Source organism: Penicillium roqueforti (genome assembly GCF_015533775.1).
Source record: "Penicillium roqueforti strain LCP96 04111 chromosome Unknown scaffold_39, whole genome shotgun sequence".
In the NCBI taxonomy this organism is placed as follows: Eukaryota; Fungi; Ascomycota; class Eurotiomycetes; order Eurotiales; family Aspergillaceae; genus Penicillium; species Penicillium roqueforti.
In genome coordinates, this window is record NW_024067603.1 from 11525 (window position 1) to 30133 (window position 18609).

General features: G+C 49.8%; 6 protein-coding genes across 6 annotated transcripts; 2 read left to right on the forward strand and 4 right to left on the reverse strand.

The window, feature by feature from the left end:
- Positions 1-766: 766 nt before the first annotated feature.
- Positions 767-2502, reverse strand: LCP9604111_8926 (uncharacterized protein; the record flags this gene model as incomplete). The annotated part of the gene is made up of 5 exons (XM_039077123.1): positions 767-871; positions 1851-1871; positions 1929-2010; positions 2216-2266; positions 2315-2502. 5 exons carry the CDS (start codon positions 2500-2502, stop codon positions 767-769), a joined length of 447 nt encoding a protein of 148 aa, XP_038925020.1.
- An 845-nt stretch (positions 2503-3347) lies between these two features.
- LCP9604111_8927 (GPI inositol-deacylase) lies at positions 3348-6826 on the reverse strand (the record flags this gene model as incomplete). The annotated part of the gene is made up of 3 exons (XM_039077124.1): positions 3348-3576; positions 3640-6230; positions 6287-6826. 3 exons carry the CDS (start codon positions 6824-6826, stop codon positions 3348-3350), a joined length of 3360 nt encoding a protein of 1119 aa, XP_038925021.1.
- Positions 6827-8257: 1431 nt separating this feature from the next.
- LCP9604111_8928 (sugar transporter family protein) lies at positions 8258-9878 on the reverse strand (the record flags this gene model as incomplete). Its single annotated transcript, XM_039077125.1, has 3 exons — positions 8258-8908; positions 8960-9634; positions 9702-9878. 3 exons carry the CDS (start codon positions 9876-9878, stop codon positions 8258-8260), a joined length of 1503 nt encoding a protein of 500 aa, XP_038925022.1.
- Positions 9879-13094: 3216 nt separating this feature from the next.
- On the forward strand, positions 13095-13914 carry LCP9604111_8929 (putative glutamine-serine rich protein MS8; the record flags this gene model as incomplete). Its single annotated transcript, XM_039077126.1, has 3 exons — positions 13095-13223; positions 13340-13719; positions 13800-13914. 3 exons carry the CDS (start codon positions 13095-13097, stop codon positions 13912-13914), a joined length of 624 nt encoding a protein of 207 aa, XP_038925023.1.
- A 418-nt stretch (positions 13915-14332) lies between these two features.
- Positions 14333-15316, reverse strand: LCP9604111_8930 (uncharacterized protein; the record flags this gene model as incomplete). Its single annotated transcript, XM_039077128.1, has 1 exon — positions 14333-15316. One exon carries the CDS (start codon positions 15314-15316, stop codon positions 14333-14335), a length of 984 nt encoding a protein of 327 aa, XP_038925024.1.
- Positions 15317-15393: 77 nt separating this feature from the next.
- Positions 15394-18380, forward strand: LCP9604111_8931 (putative APSES transcription factor (MbpA); the record flags this gene model as incomplete). Its single annotated transcript, XM_039077129.1, has 5 exons — positions 15394-15399; positions 15588-15629; positions 15699-15938; positions 15995-17651; positions 17701-18380. The coding sequence occupies 5 exons, from the start codon at positions 15394-15396 to the stop codon at positions 18378-18380; spliced, it is 2625 nt and encodes an 874-aa protein (XP_038925025.1).
- Between the last annotated feature and the right edge of the window lie 229 nt (positions 18381-18609).

Consider the following 18609-nt stretch of genomic DNA (forward strand, 5'->3'; position numbering starts at 1 on the left):
TTTTAGATTAGACCTTAGAGGCTGATTTTACCCATACCCCCTACTATACTATAGTATTAGTTGACACGGTGAGCGGAGAGCCAGAAACGGCTGCCATTGCACCGCCCCTCTGCCGTCTCCGACCGCCTGCCCTTCTCCGCTACCACATCCGACAATGGACCCACATCTATAGACTGAGAGCCCGCCGTGACTTGTTGCTTCGGATTTATGTTGCAACGAGCTTCGCGGCATTTAACGCCCGTCTGGCATGGTCAGCCGGACATCCAAGTCGCAAAACAACTCCTCCAAATCAACTAAAGCCCTAAGACACCCTGTCATAATTGTAGAGGCACCAATACGTTGAACAACGGAGTGTATTTCGAGATAATCAAGGAGCCCGTTAGACAATACGTTGAACAACGGAGTGTATTTCGAGATAATCAAGGAGCCCGTTAGACTTGATATTCCTGGACATAGCAAATGCAATGATGTTGTAAAGTAACGATATCCGTAGAATCCGTGGATCAGTGGCTCGTCCTCATAAGTCCACTGGTAGGTAACTCTTTAGGTCGTTTGCCCCGTTTTTCATTGCTGTATGTTTCCCACTGAGGACCCCAAAATAGACGTGCGCTTTTCGCACCACCGCCATTTTGGGCCAGCCTTAATTCCTTTTCGCGCGCTCGTACTCGTTGACTGTGGGTTTTGCTTTGACGTTTCCTCCTATTTCTTGCGGCGATCTCGTCTGCACTCTTGCCCGTAAATATTCTTCGTAGCCAGTCCATGAATACTAGCAGTTGATCGGGTTATCAGATGCGGTATAGCCCCACAACTTTTGAATGGTGCCAGTGAGACCAATGGACTGGAGTGTGTTCTGTAGAACAGAGATCTTTGTCTGATTTTACGGATCACCATTAGTATCATATGCGGCCACATTTAATTGATCATACATACGCTGGGTGCAGAAGTCAGGTAGGCTCAGGGGTTAAAATCAGGTATAGACCCATCCTATTAATTGGATTTCAAATAAACCATAAAGCCACGTGACTATCTTTGCTTATTTACTGTATCGTACGCTGGCATCCCCCACCACTAACGCTCTTGGACATTTTGATTCTTTTGTCCCTCGGCCTAGTTAGTGCCCTGGCAACAAAATATCCAGCCACTCGGCAGAGAACGGACCAGCCAGGGTGCATGGATCTACAATCTCGCAGACTCGAGAGGCCGGTTCTGTTACGAGCCAATTCGATTCAGAAGAAAGGAGTGCAATTCAAACCAAATTCTAAGTACGAAGAAGAAAGGAAAAAAGAGAAACTATCTGAGTGCGCGTTCTTCCCGTCTTATACCCTTGCGTTTGTCTTCGCTTAATTCTCGTTCGTCCACTTGGGAAGGTACAAGGGCATGGTCGTTCCTGCCTCGTTTGGCAAGTACGATCCTTAGATCGTCACAGGTTCTATAGTTGCTCGGCGTTTTCTTTGTGCGCGCCATGTCCTGCTGCTATTTGTTATTCTTTCCATGCATTACCAGTTTGCAGTTTGGGACTAGCGTCACTCTGAAGCTAACTAACCGAATTGAGAATATATACAAAATGCATGTCTTAATGGTTGAGATATATCTTTCCAGCTGAGCATCGTATCATCACAACTATGTAGCCTTTCAATTTTCTTGGGATCAATACCTAGGAAAAGCGTTGAGAAGCTTTATTGATACCTATTAAATGACTATGGAAGTAAACAAGAACATGGCTGCTATAATTTGAAGTTATAAAATATCGCATTTACTATGTGTTTTGGGTGGGCGGCTAGCTTAGAAATTACGTTATCCAAGGACAAAAAAAAAAGATGTATAACGACAGCTGTGTGATTCGAACACACGCCTCCGAAGAGAATTGATTTCTAAATTGGGGGTTAGTAAGAGACCTTGCTTGGTCAGAGGTTTGAGGTGGAACTCACCGAGCTGTGTAAGGTTAGCAACTGCTGCTTAATTTGGCGGTGGGATTTAACATACTCAATCGCCTTAGACCACTCGGCCAAACTGCCCTTAGATGCTGAATTTCTCCACTATTGGATCCTAGTTGTTATTATTCTTAACCTCAGAAAGCGACCGTCCGTAGCACATCAGTATCCTGAGACCATCCATGTGACAAAGGACGCTATTTCTGGCCCCAAAAGCGGCAATTTTCGGCATCAATCCCACATGTCCTCATATTCTCGATGTAAACCAGAAGTGGGCAGAATACATGGCAGAAATATGGTCGAATTCTAAGTAGTACCCAATCTGGAAGGCGGTACTGAACTAGGTGGGAGATAATGTCTGCAATGCCTCCGCCCTCTTGTACCTCTGGGTATAACCCTCCTGATCTATAGAATACTTATCACGAGCACCGTGCGCCAGCTCAACTAGCGAGCTGACCGTATTGCAAATGCCGCGCCCAGTTGCGGGTGAGAACTTGACAAAGCGATAGTCCCGCTGGGTTGCAAACGCTTCAGCTTCCGCGTGCAACACTGGGGCTTCACCTTCACCCATGGCGGCGATCATTATCGCAAGAAAGGGGGGGACCCCGTCTTCGCAGCGGCTGCGCATCCTCCCGCAGGCGGCGACCATTTCGTCCTACGATGTCCTCGACGAAGCGTCGTACGTGAAGACGAGACAGACATGCTGCATGAGGCAGAGGTAAGCTAGGCCAACGTGTATTAGAGAGGCTAGCCGGGCTTGTACGACGTGGATAGGTACTCCAAGAGCCCCCTTCGCTGCGTACATGTTGTACATATTCTTCAATATTATTGAGTGTTGGCATGCATAGACACTTGAATATATGGCCTGTCTATGGCAGTAAGTCTACGGAGAAAAATGTGAAGTGGTACAGATTAGTATGTGGGAATGCACAATTCTATAAAAGAACAAAAACACACAGAACCGCCAACACGCCCAGAACCGTCAAACAGAATCAGTCCATCCTCGAACCCGCAAATCTATGTCCAGTGATCGAACAATAAAACGAAGCAGAAAGAAAAGAAAAGCACACCAGGATATATACAAGACGTCGTCATAGCAGCCGCCAGACCAGAGAACGGAATCTGAAGTCCGGGGTTGCGGGGGTCGAGTAGTATCACAAGGTCCTGGTGATTCTCACTAGGAGAAACATGGCCTCGTGGATTAGGTGTCGTGGAAAGAGGTGGAGAGGTTGAAGGAGTGAGGTAAAAGGCAGGAAAAGATGGGGACATCGATACGTAAAATCGCTGGGAAAGACAACCCCGATGTCTGTACAAAAGGTGAAAACGCTCGTAACTCCAGACCCATATGCGCGGCGCAACTCCGTGCCAAAAGGCAAATCAAACAAGCGGAACAAGAACAACAGACGTGATTAGCTTTCATGGCTTCTTCTTAACGTGGCTGCTCCCCGTTTCAGGTGGGAGCTCGTCACCATCGATGATACGCCACAGACGGCGCGGTGAGAAGTTGTTGCCAAACAGGTAAATTCCGACGAGCCAGGCTGCGAGGAGATTGGCGAGGTGGTGGAGAAGATACGCATATGAGACGCCATAGATTGCTGAGTAGATAGCGATGGCGAAGAAGATCATTGAGGTGACGTGTCTGAACCTATAGCGGAGATGGATATGTTAGTTGGAACTTGTGAGATGTAACACTCTAGAGTCTACATACCTGGTCGTGATGCGCGGTATCATAGCGCCGCTGGTCATGGTCTCGACGAGAAGGAGGAAGGGCATAATAGATAAAACGTTGTGGTGGGATGAGAACGGCATAAACCAGTGCACGACAAGATTGTGGGCCCAGACCAGGAGGACCAGCACGTTAATTGGCAGAATCCACAACATCAAGATTAAGATGGAGTGTGCATAGTTGTCGAAGTTCAGGTGCGAGGTGGATCTGGTTTCTTTGGCGTGCCATTGTGCCCGCACACATGTGGCTAGCTGCACAATGCAGGCGACCATATAGGCAAACTGGTAGGGGATGACGGTCGAGACAAGGATCAAAAGGATGACGGTGTGGATGATGCGTCGTCGAGGAGTGGGAGTGTGGAAGATAGGCAGGTTTCCCCGGTCCTCTCGCCGGATGTAGCCTGACTTGCTGTGTACGACCCCATAACCCCAGGAGAAGATGTTCACGAGGGCAAGGGCGAGATAGTTAACAAGGACACATACACCAACGCTAATGAGGCCGAATACCGGGACTAAGAACCAGAAGAAAGCGTCTTGTGAGCCAAGCAATAGGTCATTCTTGGTGAAGTCGATGGGAGTCTCGGTCGAGTTGGACCGCCAATGGAGGGTTTCGTCGGTCTGGGGCAGGGCTTTGGACGTAGCCAGAGAGGTGGCCAGTAGAGACATAGCTACCAGCAGGAGCGGGAAGGAAGACCGCAACGCACGATCAAGGCCCTCGGTGAAGGGAATAAAGTAACCAGACTCATCGTAGACCTGGAACTGCTTCCGGAGAACGAGGGCAACGACGAGCAGTGGGAAAGCCGCGAATATGGTCCGATACCGCATCACTAGCTCACCAAGACTGCTGGTGAGATCAACTTGGAGGGAGATGTCGACCGTCGAGTCAGAGGTTGGATCCGTCCACAGGTGAAATGATACGCCCCCGAGAGCGGCCTGCTCACTAATTGCAGGCGGCATGTACGGCGCCACACCGTGCAGGTTCACATTGACCTCATTGACGTTGACGAAAAACTTCGACTCATGAGGGTCAGAGACGGATTGACGGAGCAAGGGAGCGAACAGTTCCTCCTTTTGAGGATGGCGAGTGATCTTCAACCGGTAGTCGAGCAGACTCGAATACAATGCCGGGATCTTAACCTCCATGAGCATTGGTCGGTTGGCGGGTAGCCGCATCTTTAGGCCAGCACTGAGCAGCCCTCCTAACCCAACCTTAGCCCGAATCATTGCATCCGAGCTGTCCGAAAACTCGGCGACAAGGAAGCCTGGAGTTGGTACATTGGCTTTGTCTACGACAGCCACAAACTGATGTTCTGCGAGCGCCTCCAAGTCGTATTGGAGATACGAAAACGGTGGGGTACGATCGTAAGCATGTTTAGATGAGCGGGTCGAGGCAGGCAAATGAATACTGTCCTCAGCCGCGCTCTTGCAGGCCAAACGGGTTGATCCCACAGTGCCACCAGAGAAATCTAAATTCAAGGGGAAGTTGGTTGAACGGCCATTGGATAGCGGGAACACGCTGCAGAATAGGACCTCAATATTGCCATTCTTATCAAGCGATTGGTCCGTGAGCAGGGTGAACTTTTTACCAGAGACGCCCTGCGGAGGAATCGGTAAAAGACGAACATCGGGGCCATGCTGTAGGCCCAGTTCACGCAGGATCAGCCGCTGGCCCTGCGCAAGAATCGTGTTTGCGTTATCCTCAAGTGTCAGAAGTGTATTTGCCTCCTTCTGGGGCAGTGTACGCTCGGCCACTGGCTCCAGACCCGTCAAGTACCACCGCTTGAGCACACGCATCCGTTCTGCCCGTGGTTTCGTTTGAGTAGGGCGTCGGGCATCGACGATCTCGAACAAGGATTTAATGATGGTCTTGCGGAACTGGTCGCACCAAGTAATCGACAGATGATCCATGCCAATCCAGACATCCGGAATAGAAGAGGTGAATACGGTAAATCCGTGGGTCTCAGGAACGAGAGAGGAGATACTGGCGTAGTCGGAGGGCACCACGGTGTCACGCGCACCACCCGCGATGGAGATGAGAGTGACATGCCAGAGTGGGTTATTGTTCGCCCAAGTCTGCGCATAGGCGTCGCGCCAATAGTCGTTGATTTGTTTATAGGTGTGGACGATATCGGAATCGAAGGAAACAGGCGGTTTCGCATGAGGTGCAGACATGGTGATGATCGTATTGACCGAATTGGCTTGATAGTTCGCCATGGTCAAAGCAGTTCGAGCCACTATTCCCCCCATAGAGTGTCCAACAAGGATTACTGCGCTGGGATCCGGTAACCCGGGGTCTCGGCGGGTGCGTCGCGGATCATGGTAAAGTGACAGGATGTATGAGATCGCCTCGTTCACGTATTCCGCTTGATCCAACAGTGTTTGTCCATGGAACGCCGCCATATCTTCGTTGAAGTCCACCATGAAAAAGTCCAAGCTCCGCGTTCCGGCCGCATGGCGGCTCTCGTCGTGTCGGACCACATCGTAGTAATGTCGCGAGGCCTCGGCGGCCAGAGATCGGACTTGGCGGTAGCTTCCAGCGTTCCCGGGCAGAAACAGAACTGGGACACCGTTCAACTAAACACAGAGTCAGTAAGAATCCAAGCGCATGCACCGAGTCCGGGTCGCCGTACCCCGATGTTATCCTGGGTGTAAGGATCCACGCCTTCTTCCCGATAGACGAAGAGATTGTATTTGCTTGCAAAGCGGGTATGTTCCGTGTCAAACTCCAACATACGAATGAACGTCGGGCTCATCATCGGAACACCGCAACCGTCTCCGCCATGTTGCCGACCGGTGAACGAGCCGACGATGCAGACTAAGATCGCGACAGCAGCGCAAGTGGTGAAGGCCGTCAGGATGGAGCAAGACCATGGACTGCGTTGGCGAGATTGTCGCGCACGGCGGCCGCCGGAAGGGGGGACTTCCATCGGAAGTCGCGGGGAGCCCAATGGCATCGATTTGGTATCGTTGGAGGGTTGGAAGGACGGGGTGCGCCACATACTCGAGTTCCGGGAGCGCGGTGTCGCGCTGCCCTCGCGGCGAAGGTCAAAGCTGGTGCCGCGCTGAGCTATCTGAGATCGGGTTTTCTCGTCGATGGCGTTTCCATCGTCTGTTCGGGAGACCGAGGAATCTTCGTCCTCGACAGGGGAGCCCGACGAGCGTCTGTGCATTGGAGAAGGTGGAGCCGGGACTTCATCCAGCACACACAGACAGGTTCTTGGCGCAGGGGGTTAAACCTCGCAAGAGAACCCTTAACGAGTAAGGAACGAGGGGAGGGGAAGGGGTGGGAATGGGGAAAGACAAGAATGGAAGCCGGGGCGGTTGGAGGTTTGTCTGGGGTCTTGGCGGAGAAAAGGTGTCTGTCCCTGACAGTCCGTGTCAAGTCCCTGAAAGTGGTCTTTTTTGTGGGTACACGTGTAAAGTGTTTATGGACTTTAGCAGAGGTTCTTCTAATCTTTGATCTCTTACGATCTTGACTTAAGGTATTCACCGATGCTCGTTTCTTTTTTTTTCCGACGCAATTGGCAATGTAGGCTTGGCACTACATAGCCCTAGTTTGTTAATATGAAGCAAGCCTATGTTGAGGATGGCCTACAAATAATATACTATTTTATAGCTAATATAAACAGAATCGGATCAAGACATAAGGAAAGCTCAAGGTCATATGTATAGATGCGCTGAGCCACCACGGCAGGCAATCGTGTATCCCCTCATAATGTTTCTGCAGGACGCGTATGCCACAATAGTAAGACTGGCCAAGTGCTTATTACCATCACAAATAGTATCTCCGTTAGATATTAGGGATCGCATACTATCCTTGTACAACCTTGAAACATTTGAAACCAGCTGGATGTTCCGGTCTACCCGTGGACCCCTAGATATGTAGACGACTCTAGTTATGTTGTATTAACTATTGGGAGCAATGACGTGACAGACTCTGGCAAGGCTATTACCACGGAGTAGTATAGCATCACAGCGCTATAGAAAAACTAGCATCCAATTGATTTATAATTAGCTCTCTTTTTATCTCAGTTGATTTTGTTTGTATTCTCATTTAAAACAATTCCAATCTCAGCTGGATATAGTGTACAAGTGCGGGGTGTAGAATTCCTGTACTATAAAGAGCCTCTCCTAAGTCTCACGCTCACTGTGTATTTGCTCTTTGTAGGATCATCACTATTATCTAGTATAGGCTGGTACTACGTGATTTCTTTGTGCTCCACTGTTACACTTAAGGAAATTAAGATACCCCTTAACCCTAGGACTGGCCTGTGCACCAGAATGAGCATTGTACATTAAGCAGATTCAGATCTTTGACACGACGGAACATCTACTAGTACTTACCAAGGCCATTGGGTGACACCCGCTAACCTTCTACTCATAGAGCAACGAGGATACACGAGAGCGAAGGGTACTACCGAGGTTAATACACAACACAAAGCGAATCCGTGAAAGCCAATTCATTGTCCTATCCGATTATCCCATTTTAATGTCCCTTCCACATTCTCCCAAACAAAAATCCCAGGTCATTGAAAGGTCCAGAAATACAAAGCAATCATCAGTCATTGCGCGAGCGTCAGGTATCACAGTAGCCTGGTAGTCTACGGCACAATAGTAGTCGTAGCCTTCTCAGGATCTTCCCCGAAGTCCTCCTTGGGATTGAGACCACGGTGAGCAGCAACCTCCTGGAGGTCCGCATCATGCTCAGCATCGAAGTTACGACCCAAACGCTCTGGTCCAGCAATTGTAATCAGAATAACATAGGCAAAGACGCAGCCCATGAAGATGCAAATGACCTTGCCGTACTCGTAGCGATGGGCGGCTTCTTCAGTAGGGGGCAACGGGAAGCGTTCACCGATGGTTGATTCAATAGTCGAGCTAGCGGAGGAGACCAAGTTGCCGAGCTGGTAGGCGGTGCCGACAGCGAAGGTGCGGATAGATCCTGGTGATAGCTCCATAAGATGGATAGGGATCACACCCCATGCACCCTGGACCATGAACTGCTCGAAGTAGGCCGCAGCAATGACATTCTTGTTCTGGACAAATGTGTAGGGGTAGAGAAGGGCACCGCCGATGATGGAGATGGCGATGATAGAGAACCGGCGGCCGAAGATCTGACTGGCCCAGCCGCATAATACACCACCTGACAAGGCGCCTAGGTTGGCGACAACTTGTGTCACGGTGACTGCGTTCTTTGAGAATTTGAACTGGTTCTCCAGCATTGTCGGGTAAAGATCCTGAGATCCGTGCGACTAATTTCCATGTTAGCTTCTTCTGTTACTCGAATAGCAAGTAATACATACCATGAAATTAAACCCAGACATAAGCAGAACCAGGTATATGAGTATCAACCAGTGTCGCTGTAGTGCGACCTTCCCTTCTGAGATGAACGATGCCGCAACACCTCCACGCAATTCCTGTCGCGCTTCCTGGCGCCGACGGAAAGTCTCAGTTTCACCAAGGAATAACCGGAAGATGATGATCAAGACTGGTGGACCAGCGGCAAACCAGAACAGCGGCCGCCAGCCTTCAGGGGTAGTATCGACTAGACCTCGAGCGAAAGCCGTGGCTAGCAGATATCCAAAGGCGTAACCTTGCTGCAAGAGTCCCGAGATAATACCGCGGGCTTCAGGCGGGCAATCCTCCAGCGCGGTGGCAGCCGCATTACCGTACAAGCCACCCATGGCAATTCCAAACAAGGCGCGACAAGCCAGGAACTGTTTATAAGTCTGACAGAAACCAGCACCAAGCTCGAGGACGACGAAGAGCAACTGGTTGACGATGAACGGCCATTTGCGGCCCCATCGATCGGAGGCGATTCCGAAGGTGATGGCGCCGACAGATCGCAGCATCAGAACCAGGGTGATTCCCCATGTGATATCGGTGACGGATTTATCGAATGATTTCGCCAGTGCAGAGGCAGTAAGCGAGACGGTGAAGAAGTCAAACGAATCCCAGGACCAGCCAAGAAACGCGACCTATAGGGTTAGGCTAGTTAGTCAAGGACGTTTCCTACCTGTTAGCCTTATGGGGAGGAGGACATACCGAGAAATTCAGCCACTGAGACCGGTTGAGCAGTGTAAGAGCCTTGAACGGGTTCGGCGCCGGGTTCATGGGAGGCACTAGAGAGGAGATACGAGTGGCGATGTAGCGGCCAACACTCATATCCTCCTCGAAATCTGGCGAGGATGTCGCCGCATACTGAGTCTTTCCCTCATCCATGACTGCTAAGGATCTTGGAGCACCGATGAATCGGAGAGTAAAAGCCGGATCCTGGCACAAAGTCCGAATGAAGAGGGATAAGAGAGGTCACAAGTCAGCCAGGGGGGTCCTGGGCCGCTCTAAATACGGCGGGGAACCCTCCTCTCCTCTCTGCTCACCGAATTTAGCGGGCATCCCGAGGACCGAAAGGAATCAAACAAATGACCACCGACGTCTGCGGGCCCGCTGTATACAGGGATGATACGTTATCTTATTCGCTTGCCACGCGGGTCAGCAACCTGGAATTCGGAGACGCGCACGAATGAGGGCAATCTAAGCCGATCATAGTACAATTACGGGGTATGACCCAGACAACGAGAGTCCCCATGGGGAGAAGCTAGAAAAGTCTGCGATGCAAAATGACTTAATGGCATGATTTTTCTATATTGTCCAGTGGATACAGCTTGATGCCAGGCACTAAGCCCACAGTCTTTTTCCGTGAATTCTTTAGTGGCATTCTTTGTCTTTTTTATCTAGACCTTTCTATAATTGTTTCGTAAACTTTTCTGAGAACTTTGCAATCTCTTCCGGTATGTGCTTTGATTCGGATGACTACATCTACCAGTCACATAGGTACGAAAGTACGCTTACTTTGATGTTATAGTGTCTTACCCAAGAACATATCCCGGATTATCCACGCGGGGTGTGGAGTTGAAAAATGGAGGGGAAAAATGGGGAAATCCCCCCACAAAAATAGCTTTTCTCCTTGAACTTCCTTTCAAGCCACTGAAGCCAGGCCGGCCGTAGGTCGGTCTCGGGGTTTAATCGGCTGTTATAAGTATTGTCACCGGTCTTGTGTGCTAAACTAAGGTAGAACATTCTGGACTTTGTTCTTTTTTTGGGGAAGAGACACTTACTACATAGCTGCTCACGATATAGTGCAGTAATCCATCCTCCCACACTCTCAGATTGTCCTTTCAATGATTCAGCCCAAGGTTACTTGGCAGGGCTTCTCTGAAGTAAGACTTTGCCCAGGTCCATGGGTGGATAGTAGACTGCCAAGAATTACAGGGGACAATGCGTTGGCCACATGGTCGGCTTCTCCCCGAACATCCCAAGTACGGGGTACGGGGTACTCGATACGGAGGATACAGAAGAGTGCCTTCTAGGCGTACTTTGGGCATGGCAGTATCACACTCGGCATCGCGAACTGTCTAGACTTACTACAAGATCCGAGATCTCAGCCGGTTCTTGCCTATAGTGCCGATAAATGCCATGCTATTGGCGAGAAAGCTTTTTATCACCGCGCTCGGACTCGGACGCTTGGATTACCCTGCATGTGAATAAATTGGGCTGAATCCTTCGCCTTTACTTGGCCAAGGTCCCCAGTTTTTTTTCTTTCGGAAATTATACTCCGTATACCCATATTCCGTAGGAATTTCCACTTCTCGGAAATACAAGCCTGAATGGGCAAGCCGTTGATAGATACGCCGCGTCGCGGCGGTTGTCGATCTTTAATTTATTATAAACCGAGGCTGGGGAAGTTTCGCCGCAGATAACGTTGTGCGGTTTCCTCTTGTGTTAGACTGGGGAGGCTCTTTGTGCGAGTAAGGAACCTTGGAAGGTTCCAAGGTTCAATGTTTCAACGTTAGCCTAGTAATTTAGTCCTGACTTGGTTCCATGGTAGCATATTTGCTGTCTTACAGTATACGATATGAAAGAAGTTCTCAAACGAGCAAGTAGGGAGACGCATCTAGATTCGTTAAATGCTCTCGCCTCCGTCTTAATAGGCATTCTCATTGTCATCATCTTTTGGGAAACAGGAAACACCGACTATATGATAATGCTGGATTGGATTGTAACAGCTGCTCCGAAGAATTTGGATAGCTTGCACGGAAAGTAAGTTCTTAGGGCTAAAAATCACCGCCTTGGCTGTCAATTGTGTTTTCTCTTCACTCGTACGCAGGTTGTTCTATCAGCCTTGTCTCGGAGAGATACTAGGTAGAGAACGCGTGGAATAGTTATTGAGGATTATATTTACAAAAATAGTCGGCCGGGTTTGCGGCCTCTTTCCTTAGTTGGCTCGATGGCTGTCCTTTTTTCCTACTTATATTCTCCCCCTTCGTGGGTTTTTTTTAGCTGAACGGCAGAAAAATATTGATTTGTGAGCTCGATCTTTCTATATCTAACTAGCCCTGGATTATGGATAAAATATTGAGCTTAGTCTCAAACTTTTAATGCGAAATCAGCTAGCCACTTGGGTTGGACCATTCATAGGAAATAATACAGCTCATTACCAGGAGGCCATAACAAAAACATCCGTTCTTGTTAAGGCCCAGAGGGACCATATCATAGACTGACACTATGCTTTCGAGCCTACCTTTTTTACTAAAACACCATAAGCATAGTTGGGCTTACAAGCTCATGAATGACCCAGAAAGCTAGTTCACATTCAGGAGCTCAATACGCATTTTGGATTGGGATAGCATCAGTGGAAGGACTCATGTCCCTGTAATGGATGCTGAAGTTATAGTGCTGCAGCCTGCTCTATTAGAAGACCTGACCGAAATCTTCGGACTCACCAAGTACCATCGGCTTGACTGTACACGGCAGGTCTAAGTACCTAGCCCCTCCCTATGCTGTTTGAAGATCAAGTTGTTTGATTATTGTTCCAATATTAAGCCGATAATATCGCCGAACACTACGCAGTTAACACATCAAGGCAGTGCACTTTTTGATCAGCATGGATGTCGTCGAGTTTGGAGGACATGATGAAAGTATAGCGAACTTGATATACTACTACCGGATCATTGCCACTCAAGTCTCTCTGATTTATAAATAGTATCTACCAAATCAGGGATGCTCCTTGGTTCCCTGTCAACTGCGGCCCGACAGTCTTGGCATTGACTGGCTTCCAGTGGCTTGGACATGTCAAATGCCAAATATTGTGTAGGCCCACAATGAAATACTAGATCAAGACATACTCATTGGCTATCCAATTCAGCTGAAGAAAGGCAAAGCCACATTCTAAGATGACAAGGAAGCTGCGTCGATCTGAAACCCTCCTGAGGCGGTGCTCAACGCTCAGCCCCGCGAGCCCCGCCAATGCCGTGTATTTATTGTCAGGTCATTCCCAGATCTCACCTTTCTATCCAGTTCTCCCAAGTATAACTATACCTATATATCATCCGACCAAACATCTACCTAAGAACCAATTCTTATTTCCTCGATATCAACATGTCGTACGGTGGACCCTCGCAGAATCAATACGGTGGTGGTGCCGGTTACTATGACCAGCAAGGCCAAGGATACCCTCCTCAGCAGGGCTATTCCCATCAACCACAGCAAGGATATTACCCACCAGAGGTGAGTCTACACGCACGATATACCGTTGCACAGAACCGTGTCACACAGCGCTCAAACCCTCACTCTCCACTCGTACTCGTACCGCGAGCATACATAACTAACTTTCCGCGCTACAGGGTCAGCAGGCTTATGGTCAGCCCCAGTACGGCCAACATTCAGGTCCTTATGACCAACAAGGCGGGCAGGGCTACCCTCCACAGCACCAGCAAGGCCAGTATCCTGCCCAAGGCAGTCCTGGATACGGTCAGCCTCCCCAGCAACAGCACTACCCGCAAAGTGGTGGCGGTGAGAGCTCCTCATACTACGGTGGCGCACCCCCGCACCAGGAAGGACAGCCCGGTGCTGTAGGACCGGAGGGAGAAAGGGGCCTCGGGTCGACACTGCTTGGCGGCGCGGCTGGCGGGTTCGTGGGCAATAAGCTTGGCCACGGCCTACTTGGTACTGCGGGCGGTGCTGTTTTGGGTGCTGTTGGTATGAATATGGCGACTAATAAGCTGTGAGTGTCCTTCTTATCATTATATCTTGTTTGTTGTCTTTTGGATCGAGACGAGACTGACTGTTGATACTCTGGTATAGTGAGAAGAAGCACAAGAAGGAGAAGAAAGACAAGAAGCATAAGAAGGATAAGAAGCACAAGCGGAAGAGCTCATCGAGCAGCTCTAGCTCCAGCTCGTCCTCTGACAGCGACTAATTAGTCTCTTTTTTTTGGGTCTGATTGGTCACCATGACTTGTTTTATCCTTTACATTTTGTATACCCTGTCTTGTTCTCTGCTGCTTTTTCCGTTCCGGTAGCATCCGGTTCGTTTTGGCTTCTCGTCTTGGGGACTGGAGAACCTGTATGCGTTACGTTTATCATATGCATTTGTATTCTCAATGACATGACAGCTCATCAACAAAGTTGAATTATTAAATCAAGCGATTATGCCTTTATTGCTGAGATATATGGGAATGCTTGTTAGCTGCATTTCTGCCCGACAGATAGCCCTTCGTTTCAGTTCGCAGAGCAGTTGAACATTGTAATGACTATGGCCATGAGTGGCATCCAGATCGTATGTTATTAAATTGGTTAATATTTTGTTATTGAAAGTCGCCGCGCTTCAGCTTCGCCCTAGCCGGAAAACTCTTTGAAAAAAGCCTCTGGGTCGATGCTACTGTCCAGATCGAACGACAGCCGGGGGACTTCCTTTGGTGAATCCCACAAAAAGCGCCACTTCTGTGATATCGGATTCCAGTACTGTCGGGGTACAAGAGCAGACAGACGTCTCCATTGACGACGCATAAGCCTGATTGTAATTGTATGTGGTCGACCATTGGCATATTCGGCAAAAGTGGTACCTTTCTCAGGTCCCCTGGCCAGCAACCTGAAGAGCTCGCCACCAGACTCGGTCTGGAAAACCTGGGGCTTTGAATTTCTCCTTTTGACAGGCTCCCATGGCACAGTTCCCGATATGAGTCCCTCGAGCGTCTGGAGATCCTTCTCTGGCAATGGCGGAAGGAGACTGTTCAATGTGTTGTTGTACCATTTTTTCCGAATATTTTTCTTCCGACACTGGGCCAATTCTCTGCCCCAGCTGTCCTCCTTAGGAATTGGAGGTTGAAATTGTTTGATTAACGGCCTGATACGGACTGCTGTAACCACTGGGTTCTGCATTTGAGAGATTGCGAGGTTCTTCACGATAGCCGGGGGTTCCCAGCCATCACTGAAATCAACAGGCTGGGAGATTAGCTCTTTAAGAGCCATGGAGTCATTGGGGATTTGCGGCGTTAGAATTTTTGCCAGCAGCTCATGTCGCCGTCTCCCAGTGCGACCGTATGACAGTAACAGCACCTTCTCGAGAGGACGTGCATAGCCCTCATTTGCTCGCCGCAGAACCGACAACGCATTTCTTGCCGCATGAACCGCCTGAGGACCAGCCTTCGGGGAACGAGAGGAGACAGCACGATATCGGGAGATGATATGGTCTTTCATGTAGTTGCGAGCGATGGGGTCAGGTAGGTAGGTACATTCGCGCAGCGTGGCGCGAAACAAATGGCGCCATTGGTGTGGTTTTGAGAGATTCTGTACCCAATGCTGAGATTGTGGTCCGGCCATTAGGAATAGCTTATCTGATTGCAAGAAGTGCAAAGAAAAAGAACCCCAAAACGGAGGAACGCGAAATCCTTGGCGAAATGCGTGTCACGGGAACTCCGACGCGCCATTTTCGCCGTCTCTCCCCCAAACCCCGCGAACATTGCCTTGCCTTGCATTGAGCCTCATATCTTAATACTAGTTCAATTTTTACTTTGACACTTCGCTTCGTTCGGTCGCTTTCTGGCTTTGAATGTTATTTGGTCTGGCCTACGGTTTCCCTTCAGAGGGTTAGCCACGCGCCTCCTTGAGCTCGCGTCATTCCAATCGGCATCCGGTATCTCTCCCCTTGCTATGTACTTTACCCCATCATTACCCGATTTGTAGGCTGATATTCCCTGAAAAGCCCAGCATGTCGTACTCACAGGGCAGTACAGGGTCGAATGGAATGGCCTACAACATGTTGAATGGTTCCCAATCCCTCTCCTCCACCCCTCGCGCAACTCCTCCGCCCCCGAAAGGATCTCAGATGTCCTCTTTCGGTTACTCCAACGGAATCTCACGAAGCTTTGGTGGATATGATGGAACCAATGAGTATGGTTCGGTAATGTCATACCAGGAGGAGTATAAACCACAGATTTACCGAGTTCGTGGTCTATATCCACACCCGCAGAGCATGCCACTGACGAGGCTCAAAAATAGGCTGTCTATTCTAATGTTGCTGTCTATGAAATGGAAGTGAATGGAGTTGCTGTGATGAAACGTCGGTCCGATTCTTGGTTGAACGCTACGCAAATTTTAAAAGTCGCTGGTGTTGTGAAAGCGAGACGAACGAAAACCCTCGAGAAAGAAATTGCGGCTGGTGAACACGAGAAAGTACAAGGCGGTTACGGAAAATACCAGGGGACGTGGGTCAACTACCAACGAGGCGTCGACCTCTGCAAAGAGTACCACGTTGAAGAAGCACTCCGGCCACTGCTCGAGTACGATATGAGCCCCGACGGCTCCGGAGCTCCTGCGCACGGATCAACGATAGATACACCCACAAAAGAGCAAGCAATGGCCGCGCAGCGCAAGCGCTTGTACAACGGCGGGGATAATCGCAGCGCGTCGCAGCCGCAGCAGGGAACCTTCTTCCAAAACATCTCGCGAACCGCCGCCACCGCTGTCAATGCCCTCAGCAAAGCGCGCTTCGACTCGCCCAGCTCTAATAGTCGTCGGCCCAGCATGGCGCGCAAGCCCTCACAGCAGATGAGCAGCCAGGAATCCGGGCTTGCATTCAGCAGCCAGCAGACCATGTACATGTCCGACAGCGGGTTTGGCAGCTTGCAAAATCGGTACCAGGTGCAGGATGACAACGAGGATCTTGCGGAACCTCCTCGAAAACGCATGCGCTCTACTTCACACCAAGGCCCCCCTATTGGTCTCACCCGAGAACCATCTAATCTATCTATGCTCGAACCTACACCAACAGAACCTAACGACTCATTCTATCAACAAGTGGATCTTCCTCCCCCTCCTATTGATGATGGCTCGAAACGCGGCATTGAGTCCTTGGCGCCTGCTTCTACTCCCGAGAGATTCCAGAAGATGAAGCTCATTATGACATTGTTCCTTGATAAACGAACAAAAGACTTTACGAATCACCCGGCTTTGTTGGAGTTGACCGGGGATGATCTTGAGATTCCCCTTGATGAGTACCGAAACAATGCCCTACACTGGGCTGCGATGCTTGCCCGCATGCCACTGCTTAATGCTTTAGTAGCCAAGGGTGTCAGTATAGCGCGAGTCAATGGTGCCGGAGAAACCGCCCTACAAAAGGCCGTGGGCACCAGGAACAACCTCGATTATCGAAGCTTCCCACGTTTGCTCCAGGTATTAGCCCCTACCATTGACATGGTCGATTACAGCGGACGTACCGTCCTGCACCATATCGCCATGATGGCTGCGACTGGTGGCGGCGGACATGTCTCCGCAAAGCATTACCTGGAAGCTCTTCTTGAGTTCACTGTACGACATGGCGGTATCGCCCCAAGTGCGAATGGAGATCATGCCACAAACGGGATCCCCGGCGGTGAAGTCATGTCTCTGGGACGATTCATCTCTGAAATTGTTAACCTCCGCGATGATCAGGGCGATACGGCCCTCAATCTGGCAGGGCGTGCGCGCTCAGTCCTTGTCCCGCAACTCCTAGAAGTGGGCGCCGATCCTCATATTCCAAACCATACTGGCCTCCGCCCTGCAGATTACGGTGTTGGTGTTGACATGGTCGACGGAAACTCTCAATCTCAACAACCGGCTAATCGGAATGACACATTTATTGATCAATTGGCGAAATCGAAGAAAGAGATACTTGATGGTAAATATCTTCTCGCATTAATCTTCATCCTTACTAACCTGAAATACAGCGGCAATGTCCCAAATTAGCGCACTGGTCGAAGAAACACTTGGGGGAATTGACCGCGAGTTGGCTTCGAGCTTGACACAAAAACAAGAAACTTTCGATCACTGGCATACGAAGATCCGCGAGTCTGCGAAGGCTCGGCAGATCGAACAGAAACAATACGATGAGCTCAAACGCAGGAGTTCTGAGCGCGTAGAGCTAGACCGACGTATCAAGAATCTGGAGCGGTCATCTGAGGGGCTGTTGGTCACAGTGAACAATACACCAGGATTGGACGCGACCAAGACGGCTGTTATCGGTGATGCAGACCGAGATTCCGGTGTTGATGTCGCGACATTTGATGTCCTATTCCCTGAGGGTTTCGACCCAGCTTCCGGCTTCTCGGAACAGCAACTCTCCTTCCTGGCTACACTGCCAGCAACAGATCTGCTTAGGCGCCAGACACAATGCTACAAAGAATTCAACGGAGAGATTCTAGCTGAAGTCGATTGTCTGAAAGCAAAGAACGCAGTTCTTGGCCAGAACTACCGTCGCATGGTGATGGCATGCACGGGCTGGACGGCGGAACAAGTAGATGACGCCGCAGAGGGCCTCACGCAATGCGTCAAGGAACTGAATGACAATCCCGTCCCCGAGGACGAAGCTATTGAGATTCTGATGCGGGATCGCGGGCAGGACTGGTAGTTTAAACTGATGTGTTGCATTATTCTCTGAGCGTTTAGGCGGCGTTGCTTCACTTGTCTACAAATACCCTGTTGGAATACATCCATGCCCGTTGGCACATGTCTTGTTATTTACGAGAAATGCAATTCTTGCACATTTATTCGTCTTGGCTGTGTGTACGTGTAGGCTAAATGTTGCAATATTAGCCGGTCGAGTTGGCTGCTAGGCTAGGTGGCTTGAGAAGCCCATG